Genomic DNA, 13,067 nt, shown 5'->3' with positions numbered 1-13,067 from the left:
CTCCTTTGGCGCGGGACTGGCGCACCCGCTGCTCGCGTCCGCTGCGCGGAGGAGTGGCCATCTCAATTTATGCGTTTCAGCCTACCTGCTTCCCCACCCTAGAACGCTGACCTGCCTCCACCCAATATGGCCGCCTCCGCGTCCCAACACCACCCAGCTACCAAGTCGGCTGAGAGTAGTCATACTTGTTCAAATATACGGCGCAAATAAACTAAATGTGTGCAGTTTAAAAACAAGGACTGTACAATTATTAATTCAATTGTGCAGCGTGACAACAAAATTAAAACATCGTTACATGTAGCAACACAGTTTTACGATTTTAAAAGGACGAGCTAACTCCCGGCTTCCGCCTCAGGAGTGGGATGATATGCAAGGGTCTCACACCAAACATCACATCAAACATCACATCAAACAAAATGTGGTAATTCCTACTAGAATAAGAACCTTTCTCGTAAGTGCATTCTCCATCTTTATCTGAGGGTGATCATCCATTACAAGCTCCCAGACCATGTGAGAAGGTTAGTGATGCAAGTTGGATACCCCCTGCAGTGAATGAGTTAATTTCCAAACCAGGTATACCCCTTGCTTCACTCTCCTCCTCTGTTACTAAGTGTAAGAAGTTGATAAGTCCGTAGGTAATGTTAAAATCACCTCTCACTAAAGGAAATTGGCTTTTTTTGGCTGGTCAAATGCAGGTCCAACATAGACACGGTAAGGAGGCTCTCTATTGAGGGGCATGAAACTATTACAAACATTACACACATTCAATGAGCAGCCATTATCACCTTTTAGCTTCATTCCCAGTATGCCAGGGGATCAATGTTTAGATTTTTGATCATGCAATTCAGTGTTAATTTGATCCAAATGATTATTCCACCAGACGATCTGCCTAACCTAGATAGAAGTGCTGGAACAAAATTGAAAACAAAGCCCAATTTGTACACAGGCTTCAAAGCCCATGTTTTCTAAAAATTTGAAATATGGTACTCATCAATAAAAGTAGGTCAATCAAGATCTAAAATATTTTCCTTAACTTAGCAACATTTGAAGAAAGAATCTGGATAGGTGAGTTTTACAACTATATTTTTTATGAAGGCAGTTGAGGCCTTGTCCACTCAGCTGTCCTAAGTAGATCTGTTAATGTTGCTCACTTCTGCAAATGTCTGCGGTCTCCATTCACTCTACACTCTCAGTGAGTTCCTACACACGACTGGCTGCCACTAATATGCCACTATATGATATATATATATATATATATATATATATATATATATATTATATATATATATATATATATATATATATATATATATATATATATATATATATATATATATATATATATATATATATATATATATATATATATATATATATATATATATATATATAACACACCGTCACCTTCCTCACGCTCTTGATCAGTCCCAGCCAAGAAAAAAAGTTAACGGACACGGACCATCTGTAGTGCTACAATTTTTAATCAAGGTGCAGAAAAAGCCTCATGACGTTTCGGCTCGCAAGAGCCTTGTTCACATGAGTAGTATCTAAATTCACTAAGGGAATTACCATGGGAAACACACTTTTTTGACAGCGCATTAGATACTACTCATGTGAACAAGGCTCTTGCGAGCCATTAGGAAGTCGTCAGCAGTAAATGGCATGGGTCTTAGTTAATATTTGCACAGCTTACCATAACCGGAGAATTTCTGTGTTTTTCATGGAATTTCAGAAATTTGTATAAAATAAAGATTTATCTTATGAGTAGGTAAGCATACCCTACTATTAGCCATTTTGTGGGTGCACACACCCAGCAGTGTACCTAGCATTCAACTCAGATAACTATAGGTACTGATTCTGGTATTAGTCGTTAAGTTCTTGTTTCTTCCCAAGTTTGTTGTAAGCTCAGCACTCCTAAGGTGGGCTACCTGATGTGCTCCATGAAAGAAGGGTTCCGCCATCTTATTTTTTGTGGAACTAGGAACTCTGGGACAGGGTTATGTCAACTCCCCACAGGAAGTGGTCATATCGGGGGTGTAGTGACCCCAGGGGGAACTAGCTGATTGGCTACTACCCTTCACAACCCTTAACGCTACTAAATTTAGTACTTAGGTGGCCCCCTGACACCAGGAGCTCAGACTTGTCTACCTGAAAGAAGAAGTACAAAGAAGAGTCGATGACATGAGAACTGTGGACCAGCATCTACCTTGGTGTAAAACCCTATGTGACTGCTTCTCTCCTGACAATCACTTACACTGACTGATCTAGAAGCGGAACAGCCTCCCAGCATTTTCATCAACCCAGCAGCATCTCCCTTGGCGTGGAGAACCCACTTCTCTGCCCCAGCAGGCACCATCTGGAGCTGACTGGTACAGCGTTCTGTCGATCCCTTGACCCACTGAGGGAACACAAGCCCAGTAAGACGTCTTTGTGCTTAAGGAGATCAGATGTATCTCCCTGCCAAGTTCGAAGATGTCAGGACCCCCAGGAGCTGCCCTGCACCACTACCCAAGGTACCGGAGCCAGTTGCAAGACCCATGGATTGTTTGCGTTCAGATGGAACACCATCACTGCCAAAACTTACCTGTGTGTCAAGGGTCTTAGAGAGAGGCCAGCTCTACACCAAGAATGGCCATTCTGTTTTTCTTTTTGCTTCTTCTGCAGGTTCCCCAACAACCGCAAGAGCCTTTAACTCACCATTGTGCCGGACAAAACACTTCTGCACACGAGTTTCCCAGACCTCACTCAAGTAAACCGATGGTGTCTCTCTGGTCCTGAGACCCTCAAGAGCCAATCCCCCTCAGGGTTCTACATTGCAGCCTTTTCTTACATGTACTTTCCCCGTTGACATTAACGGGTAGCATTTCAGGCTACCTCCGCGTAAAGCACCTCTACACCTGGAAACCCCAGGGCAGGTAAATTTGAATTGTTGGTGCTTTCTTGGCTCTTGCCCCCCAACTTACCTTAAGTCTTGAAAAATAGCCCTGTAAGTCGACTGTATGTGCACCTATGCAGTGTATGATTCTCCCATAGGATAACATTACAGCGCTTGAGGCCCATGGCTCAAATCTGACAGCTGTCCTTTTCTACTGTTTCTACTGTAAAAATTGATAACGTCTAAAGTACTTACCTGATTCCGATAATTTAGATGTCAAAAGGTATATTAAATACATGTTATTTTTCTACATTGGTCTTGAGTTTCTTCTTGAGTGTGTGTCGCATTTATTGACTCTGTGTGTACAACAAGTGCTTAACACTACCTTCTGATAAGCCTAAACTACTCGCCCACACTACCACAAAGAGAGCATTTGGGATTTTCTACATAGTGTACCTCATTTTGGTACACTACATAAAAATCCAACTTTCTAAACAGTCACTCCTGTTGAATCTACAGTATATCACAATGAAAAAGGCTTTTGTGATTTACTTATAGTTTTATTACTCTTTGACATATTTGCATTTAATTTGGCGACAAGGCACAATGTTTAATTTACTCTTGGTGTATCAAGTTTTGTGCACATCTATCAGTAGGGTGTGTGCTTTGTTAAATGTGGTCATATTGCCTTTGTTTCACTAACGTTTAAATCGATTTATGGATCTACATGAAACCAGAGCTGGGACTAACTTTCATACAGTCAACCAAATTTTATTCAGTTTCATCAACGGGGAGTGAAGAAAGAGTTATAGAGGTTGTCAAAAAGTGATCATTTCTTAATAACTTCTGGTATCTTAACTTCCATGCAGACCTTACAAATGACACCAACGTTATTAGCAAATCAAAACTTTTTCGACCCCCACTTTAACGTTGCTCCACCCAATAGATCTTCCATAATCTTGAGATGGCAGTACTGCTCTTACCATTGTTCATGTCTTCCTCACTATATGCAAATGTATCTAACAGTAAAAAAAAGTATACAAAAAGTGATGTGTGGAATGCTTGAATTATTCTCAGACACTGGTAATTATTCGGGACGCATCCCAGGCCATTTTTCTTAAGCACACCATGCCATCTCAGTTTTGACTCAACTATATGCAAATCTTGTCGGGTTTGCCCCAATGGGAACAGTCCAGCCTAGACTGCCAAGCCAGGTCTTGGGACAGGGTTATGTCAACTCCCCACAGGAAGTGGTCATATGGGGGGTGTAGTGACCCCAGGGGTAAGTAGCTGATTGGCTACTACCCTTCACAACCCTTAACGCTAATAAATTTAGTACTTAGGTGGCCCCCTGACACCAGGAGCTCAGACTTGTCTACCTGAAAGAAAAAGTACAAAGAAGAGTCGAAGACATGAGAACTGTGGACCAGCATCTACCTTGGTGTAAAACCATAAGTGACTTCTTCTCTCCTGACAATCACCTACACTGACTGATCTAGAAGCGGAACAGCCTCCCCAAACCCTTGGAGGTCTGCCCAGCATTTCCTTAACCCAGCAGCATCTCCCTTGGCGTGGGAGATGCAGAGAACTGGTTTCTCCCTTGTTATTGGCCCATCAGTGGGGTATAGACTTTTTTTCTCAAGCAGTGCAAATGTTAATAAATAATTAACACTTTTTTAATCTGCCTTCACTTTTTATAATCTATTGACAAATATGGAAGACATTCAGAAGTGAAACAGTTAAAAAGAAATTCAATCTGGAAACACTGTGCCAGCCTATGTATTCACTGCTGGCAAGTTGTGATGATGTTATGAATACTGTAGCATTAGAGCTTGCTTCTAACTCAATTAAACCCCTGTGACTCGGGTCTATAACTAGTATTTTGACCAGTATAACTTGAGAGAGAAGTTGTCTAATGGTATTAGAACATTCCACACAATGGCAACATAATGCCTTGCCCTAAATTAATTGAAAGAGGGCTGGGGAATACCACAACCTGAAATCGGAGCACAGCATAAATGGACGACACTAGTCGTCTCAATATTTTAATCCTAATATTAATGCACTTAAGACAAAACAAACTCAAAGGCACATACATTTAATTATTTATGCTGTGCTCCGATTTCAGGTTGTGGTAATCCACAGCCCTCTTTCAATTGTTTGAACACATAGAGATTGACAAGGTTCTGATCTTTCTCTCAATAACGGTAGCACGCACACAAGCAACAGATTATTTTGAATTTAAATTACATTTGGGTCACATTGATAGAATTTAGGTGTGCAGTCACATTCTCTTTGCTTGCCCTAAATTAAGCCAGGAAAAAAGAAAGACAAACACGAGAATGCTGGAGGGAGGGAACTATAACAGCCATTATTGATCTTCTACCACTCTCTTATCTGCAATGGACCTCCCACCATTCCAGTGTTCTAATATAATTTAGCATACTATCTCTCTTATATAAGTGATGCTGTCAAAGTATGGTAAGCTATGAAAACTCTGCCATTTTGTTTGGAATGTCACCTGTCTGTGAGAAGCAAGAGAATAAAGATATTGGTGAGGTTGAAAGCACCATAAAAGACAAGTCTTAAATGTTTAAAACAACACATTTTAGACATATAAATCAGTACATATCCTTCTGTGTTTTAGCCACTTTCTCCCACTTCTGTTCATTGTCTCTCCCAATGTTTTGTGTATCGTAGAGAGTTTTGGTGTTTTACTGATCAGTGTGCTCAAAGAGAAGTGAGGTTAAAAGAGGCAATTATGTGTATTTATTGTATGGACTCAGTCTTCTGCATGCTTTACACTTAATGTACTACTTTTGTTGAACTCAGGAAAAACCCTGGGATGAAGACTGGATGAGACTGGACAGTCTCATCACTCCTCTCGTTCTTAATTACTGTCAGTGCCAGCTGGAGCTCGGGGAATATTATGAGGTTCTGGAGCACACCACTGAAATCCTGCACAAGCACAGTGGTAAGTCTGCCTTGCCTTCTACGTGGTTGTCATCAATGTGGAAGAGGATGTGGCGGGGAACTGGGGAGACAGGTTTGCCTCTCTGCGTCGTCTTAATATCCTGTGTTTCTCTGCAAATCAATTGGAGCTAGATGTATCAATATTAGAATATGCGATTAACCAATTGCCATTCTCTACGAATCGTGAGAGAAATGTGCGAGCGATGGTAGTCAGAATGATGGCGGCAGGGGCTGAACCAAGACTGCCGGGCCGGGCTTTGCGACCAGTCGTCCGATCCCCAGCTGCTTCAGCGACGGGGCTACAAGTAAACTGGAGCAGAGAACGGGCAGAGAGTGGGTGGTGATGGGAATGATGATGTGGTAATGAAGGGGGAAATGGTGGTGGGTGAGTGGGTAAGGACTGAGCGAGAGCCGCCGGGCACCCCACGACCTGCACCCAGTCCTGGCTAGTCTGCTTCTGCAGGGGCCCGGACTCACACACTGCCTGGGAGTCGCTATGCCCCTTGCACTCAGTCACACCCCACTCTCACCTCTGGCTCCGACTCCGCTGCATCCAGTCCCGCTCAGCTGGCTCAGTGTGCTGGTGCTGAGCTTTCTCCTCTCTCTCCACTCTTTCCGGTCTCCCCCACTCTCCGCTCTCTGCTCCCAGTCCTCCTCACCGACGAACTTCCTCGCTGACGAAGTGTCCCAGTTACCCTTCAACTTAGAGATTTTTTCTGTGACATATATAGTTTATTTCGATTCCTTGGTCTGCAGTTGCCCCTGGGCTCCGTTCCTCCGCTGCGGCGGTCCTGCTGTGGTCTCGCCGCGGCCAACCCTACCCGTGCCAAAAAAAAGCAGGTGGGGCAGGAGAGAAGAACAAGAGCAAGAGAGCGAAGGCCGACCGGACCGGCTGTAATGCAATGCAGTGAGCAGTGAGTTCAACATGCTTCGCCTCTCCAACCCTCCAACCCTTCATGGTTGTCATTCCTGCTCAGAGCGCACCAACACTGCAACCACTCAGCTTCGGTCCAAATCTGTAACTACACCTCTTCTCTGGAATGGAAGCAGGATAGTGGGATCCGGCAAAACTGGTAGGAGGCACATAAACTGCTAGCATATGTGAATTGCAATAAGGAAATCGCTATTCCCAATGTATGAAACTCATAGAGCCAGATGTACGACATATTTTACCAGGCCGTTTGTGACTGATAAAATGCATTTTCAAGTGTACCAACCCTATTTTGCAAGTCGGTAGCCTGTTACTGACTCGCAAAACAGGGTTTGCGAGTTGCTCGTAGGAAGAGGCATCCCTTCCTAAAGCGTGTTGCACTGGAATGTAGGAATGTTTTGCAACAGTGAATGTGACTGCAAAACATTCACAATTTGCCTTCAAATTGGTGGTAAGTCATTCACAAATAGGAAGGGGTCCCCAAGGGACCCCTTTCCCTTTGTAAATGGAGGCAGCAAAAAATTTTCAGAGCAGGCAGTTCCCAGGAACCACTACCCACTCAGAAAAAATGAAAAGAAAAATGTTCATTTTTATTTTTGAAAATCATACTGTTTTCCTTTAAGGGCTGCATTAAAATAAAAAAAAACTGCTTTAAAGCAGTCACAGACGTGGTGGTCTGTTGACCCCAGCAGGCTACCATCCCGGTGAGTGCCAGACATTCCCAACGGGATGCAAATTGCGACCTGTCTAATGAATATTAATGAGGCAGGTCCCTTGCGTCCCATTTTGGAATCGCCAACAATGTCTCAGACAGCGTTGTACAACAGGTTTTGCAACTCGCAAGCTGCAAATCGCTAAAATTCACAATTTGCGAGTCGTAAACTCTGATTGTTGTACATCAGGCCCATAGAGTTTTATTTAATGATTCCTAATGAGTTGCCAATCGATTTACTGTAGTGAAGACAGGGCCCTGCTTGCACACATTGCTATGTTAGCTTAAGCTTATTAGAAGTTTAAACACAATTTTGCCACTTTACAGCTTTTGCCCACAACACTACATGTAACTGTTGTTGTGAGTTAAACTGCTTGATTTTCCTCGCATGCGAACAGCTTGTTTTTAACATCTCTAGACTTACATCACGACCTCAGTCTGTACACTGCATGCAGAAGCCTTCAAAGGCACCATAACAATGTATGCTGTTATTCAGGTTGATTGGCCAACGCTCTAGACACAAGATGAACAGAGCTGCAGCTAACTTAAATTCTAGGGTCCTTTAATATTGCACTGCATGCATGATTTGGGCACTTGGAGAAAAACCTTTCCATTGAGAGAGCGTTGCTGATCCTGTGATGTGATTCACTTCTGCTGATCTTGGAGGTATGGGGTTCCCCATTCAAGCCTAAGAGACCTTCTATTACTATAAAACCCAGTTCCTAGCAGGGGAGGGTGTTTCACAAGGCACTATAGGACCTGTTTCCACTATCATTATAATATGATTTCTCCCTTTGTGTTTTATGGAATTGTAACAATGCTGATCGTATTATTTTTAATCATGTGCCTGCTTATGTTACCAAAAATACTGCATCTTAGAGCACGTCGTTAAAATAAACATTTTAAACTTTTCCGTGTCTCTGATTGCTCATGTTGTAGACTGGTATGAGAATAAAAACAAAAGAGTGTTCTTGATTCCCACCATTCCTGAGAGTACACTAAGTCACATGTTCTAGGTTGTCTAATCATTGGTAGCTTCGCTATAGGACAGAGAGCTAATGAGACACTGATGCTAGTCTGAAAGGGGTTCTGGGCACTGAGGTGAGGTTTTTGGTACACCACAATTCACTGAAGTCCTGGTTTCCTGTGTATAGTTCTTTGCATGAGCAGAATCCCCGCAACATGGGGCACCTAATGTTTGGTCTTAGGTTTGAGACTCTCGAGTAGTGCTTACAACAGTCCACGACACCCTCACTCCTGTTTCCAGTTGACAGCAGTGACAGATTAAACCTACCTATATGGATAGATTATAGGTTCATTCAAGCTTGAGATTTTAAAAAGGTTTGTTCTTTGAATTACTACCCTTAAATTGTTTTTTCTATACTGTGTCCTTCTGGGTGACGTTGACATTCCTAGCATAGTCGCGTACCCCTCTGGAATCACTTATTACAATATGGGGTAACTGCTGAAGGTATGGCGGTGCTCTTTCTGGTTAGTGAAGATGCAGCACACCCAGTTGAGCTTTTTTCTACTCTTGGGTTACGATTCCAGCTGCGAATGCAGATGATGGTACTTTTCATAAGTACACTCACACGGTGGTACCTGCGGTATATGCACCATATAGGACACAGGAGATTCCGCTTACGGCTTGGCAGCATCAAGTTTGGTTTAATGGCACCCTCCCACACACTGTATCTACGGTTTGGTTAGGTCCCTTGTCTATTCCAGGGGCCACCTGGCCAGTCTTGGCCGGGTTCACACCTCATCCACGTTATCTAACAGTCCCTATAGCAGAGTTACGATTACTCAATGCCTCCGTTGCTGGGGTGTACAGGGCTTTAGTGCAATACATTTCCCGCAACATCCAGGTAGGGGGAACCCAGGGCTGCGGCGCAACCAGTTGGACCGGCCAGGACCGAAATCAGTCTTGTCATGGTTAATTTGGTAATGCGGTAAGATTTCAGGTGTCTAATGCTTTGCGCAATATCCCCGACGCGATACACCCCGACAGTTACCAAAAATCATTGCGGAGGCTTATGAGACCATTGGCTGCAATAGTTTGGGTGTTAAGCGTTTTTCTAAAACAGCAGCTCAACCGCAAACTCAGACTGCTACGTCTAATAAAGATGACCGTCCAGTTTTTCCTAAACAGAATAGGAAAAATAAAAAACAGGGGAAGCAGCAACAGAAACAAGTGTCGCGTCCTGCATCACCAATACCGGTGTCTACTGAACGCACATATGATTCCATACGAGTATTAAGTCAATTGATTGATTTCAGGTTCCTGATCAACGTTCTCCTCATTCTTTGCAGGAAACATCGGTCTCACAAACCGGTGGAGGAGAACGCGCAAGAGGCCGGGGTGCCCCACAAGGACGTGAGCAGCCCCGCCAGACAGAAGGTAAAGGCAAGCAGGATGACTTTCAACGCCCTCAGTTTCAGAAAAAGAAAGTTGCTGCTTTAACCGCGAGGTATGCAACAGATAGTGAGAACACAGCTTCGGAACCTGACATGGGCGCTGATACTGCTCGACAGGGCGGCGGAGGTTATAGTAGTGCGGCAAGCACTGCGTCCACATCAGAAGGCAACAGCAACTGACACGTTCATCACTGTAGAATCCGCTGACACTAGAGTGGCTCCCCCTGACAGACTATATGAGATAGTCCTTTTAATTGAAGGTGACATACAGCGTAAAATAAAAGGGATTTTTGGGGAAAATCTGACCTCTACATATGACATTTTGTTAATGGAGGCAGAATGATCCCCACCTTTCCTTTTGGCAGCTCTGAGAGGGGAGGAGGTAATCCTCCCTAGTTTCGCACACACAGTGCCGAAGGAGCATGCACAAAGTTTTGTAGAAGAGTGGGCTAAGGTGCTTGCACCGGCTTTGTACCGTACTCAATGTGGATGGGACAAACTTTCACCCAGACATGGGATTCCATTGCGGTCTATGCGACAGCCACAACTCTAATATCCCATGCGGCGTGAAGCGAAGGCTCCCATTGCAGAAATCCATGAACAATTAGAATATCAAGGTGTGATTTAAACATTTGTGTAACCCATGAATAATCCTCTTTTTACTGTGACCAAACCTGATGGGTCGTACCGCCTGGTATTGGATTACCGCCATTTGAACTCTCATTGTTGGACATGCGTGGTACAGAATACTCACAGTTCTGCCCTTGTGGATAGTCTTGTGGGAAAACGGTTTAAGACCACACTTGACATATCCAATGGCTTTTTTAGCCATAACCTGTCCTCTCTTAGTAGTCAATGGACGGCTTTCACATCTGGTGGCAAACAAAAAACAGTTCAAAATATTAGCCATGGTCTACAAATACAGCCCAGGCGTCTTTGCCGCTCGTATTGTCTCTCTTTTAGAGAGACTCAACCCTGATGCATGCTCATATGTTGATGATATTTATCTCACAGACGACGAATTATGATTGCATCTGTGCTGCGTTGACCAAATAATTGTTAAGTTTGCGGACTTTGGTTACAAATTTAACTTGCAGAGTACACAGTGTTGTTCCTGGGTTATGAGCTCAAAAATGAAGGTCGAGGTTTAGCACCTCACTTTCTGGAGAAACGCGCACAGTAGTGCGCTCCTACAACTCTGAAAAAACCTCAACATTTACTGGGTTTTTAAAATTTCGGGTGTTCTTACATTCCCGAATATGCCCAGCGTATCAAGCCGCTTTATGCCTTGGTACAACCAACTTTTACCAAATCTTGCTGGCTGCCTGAACATTCAGCTATACTGCAATCTTTGCAGTCTGATCTTCTTGAATCGAAATACATACCGACTCGTGACAATCCCACAAACCTGGTAATAGGAATTGCGCCAGGCGCAGTGGGTTTCTCCTACTTAACTTTTAATGAAGGAAACACAGTCCCTATTATTTACAAGTCACACTTGTACACGTCGGCTGAAATGCAATTTTCCTCTGTCGGAAATGTTTTGACTGCAGATCAGATGGCGATTCTAAAAGAGAGAGTGCTGTCGCAGTGGAAACGCATGTTGGTTGTTACACCGTATCCTGCCCTGGAGGCAGTGACGAAAGCCAGTGTACCAAATTTAAAATCTTTGCATCCACGTTGGTTTACAATGGACCACATCCTTGACGTCTCCGGATGTCGCGTTTATTTTTGATTCCTCTTAGCAAACTCAGGAGTACTTGCAGTATGAATTTGTTCATCTGGCGCCTTTGTCCTTGCGCCCGCTGGAGGATTACCATTGTATGATTTACACTGATGGTTCGGCGCAACCGTCGGCGGTATCTAAGCATGCTTATTCAGCAGCCTGCACAATAGTGGTGGTTACCATGGTGAATAGAAAGTTCAAGTCTGATGTCGTGCACACACAGACTTTTGGGGACTGTACCGCCCAGTTGGCAGAGCTAAGTGCTCTGGTGCTTGCACTGGAGTATGCTGTTCCTCGTGTGACTACTCTTATTGTAAGTGACTCTTACTACTGTGTTCAGTCTTTCAATGACAATTTATTGTTTTTGACTCAGAATGAATATCGTGATTCCAAAGGTAGCACAATCAAACACAAAATGCTTTGGGTTTGAGTTGCAGAACTTAAAGAACGTCTGCCTCTCGTGAATGTAATTCATGCTCTTGGTCACCAGCGAGTAGGAGTACACGTGGTTGGTGACAGTCTTGCTGATGAAGCAGCAAAGACAGCAGTAACAACATATGTGGGACCAGCAGTTACACGTTCCAAAAGTAAGATTGATGATGATATCTTGGCAGCCATTGCTGCAACGGAGAAAGGAGATAATTACCCTAAATGATCATTCTGCTGTATTACAGAACCTACAAGAGACTCGTGACAGTCTTGCAAAGGAACAATTGCCCTCCACAACTGATGCTATGCTTTAGATTCCGGTAGTTGGCCGGCTACCCCCTGTTGGTGACTTGGTCCGTGAGAAGGTGGAGAACAAGAAGGAGTTCGTCCCCTCATATCGTGAACCAGTTCCCGTGCTTGGCGTGCACGGTACAAGAACAGTCATTTTACCTCTACTTCCTGGTCACAAGGATAACAGGTACATCTCCATTGACAATGTCAAATTACATTGAGAGGCCGATTCTTCTCAGTATGACACCAGCAGTCTCTTGTCCAGCGATGCTGAGAAATTCTGTTTTGGCTCTGGAAAATACCAACAGGCCTGAGTTGCCATCAAGATGCTTACAGTTAATAATCAATTATTGAATCCACCGGCTGGTGATCCCCATGATGATACTGAGTATACTTATCCCACAGATGTGTCATTGCCTGGTGTGCACACAAGTGCTGTTGATCAGTCGTGCTTTTCATTTGACACTAACTCTACAACAATCGAGGTTCCCATCGAAAGTTTCTATTTTTGCTGTTTGGTTTAAAATAAATTTTTTAATACCTCCTTGGACTTACATTTGGCTGGTGCTTTTAATTTTTTTTTTATTCATGTCAATTGGATTGGTGGTTTTATTTTTTCGTCTAGTAAATGGACATTATGTTAAAGAACGATCTACAATTAGGTTAATTGATGGAACTTTGACACCCCACTCCTCGTCCCACATCATGAAGA

At 43.6% G+C, this 13,067-nt stretch overlaps 1 protein-coding gene across 1 annotated transcript in view; it reads left to right on the top strand.

The window, feature by feature from the left end:
* The window catches only part of LOC147718867 (aryl-hydrocarbon-interacting protein-like 1), a 196,616-nt gene that overhangs the window by 165,872 nt on the left and 17,677 nt on the right, over nt 1-13,067 (top strand). Inside the window, exon 5 of the mRNA XM_086966794.1 lies at nt 5,708-5,849. Coding sequence (XP_086822920.1) covers nt 5,708-5,849 — 142 coding nt within the window. The remainder of the gene's footprint in view (nt 1-5,707; nt 5,850-13,067) is intronic.

The sequence above is a fragment of the Lissotriton vulgaris genome, chromosome 4_1, assembly GCF_964263255.1.
Source record: "Lissotriton vulgaris chromosome 4_1, aLisVul1.2, whole genome shotgun sequence".
NCBI lineage: Eukaryota > Metazoa > Chordata > Amphibia > Caudata > Salamandridae > Lissotriton > Lissotriton vulgaris.
The sequence above is the reverse complement of the archived record's forward strand: the minus strand, read 5'-3'. Positions and strand labels throughout refer to the sequence as shown.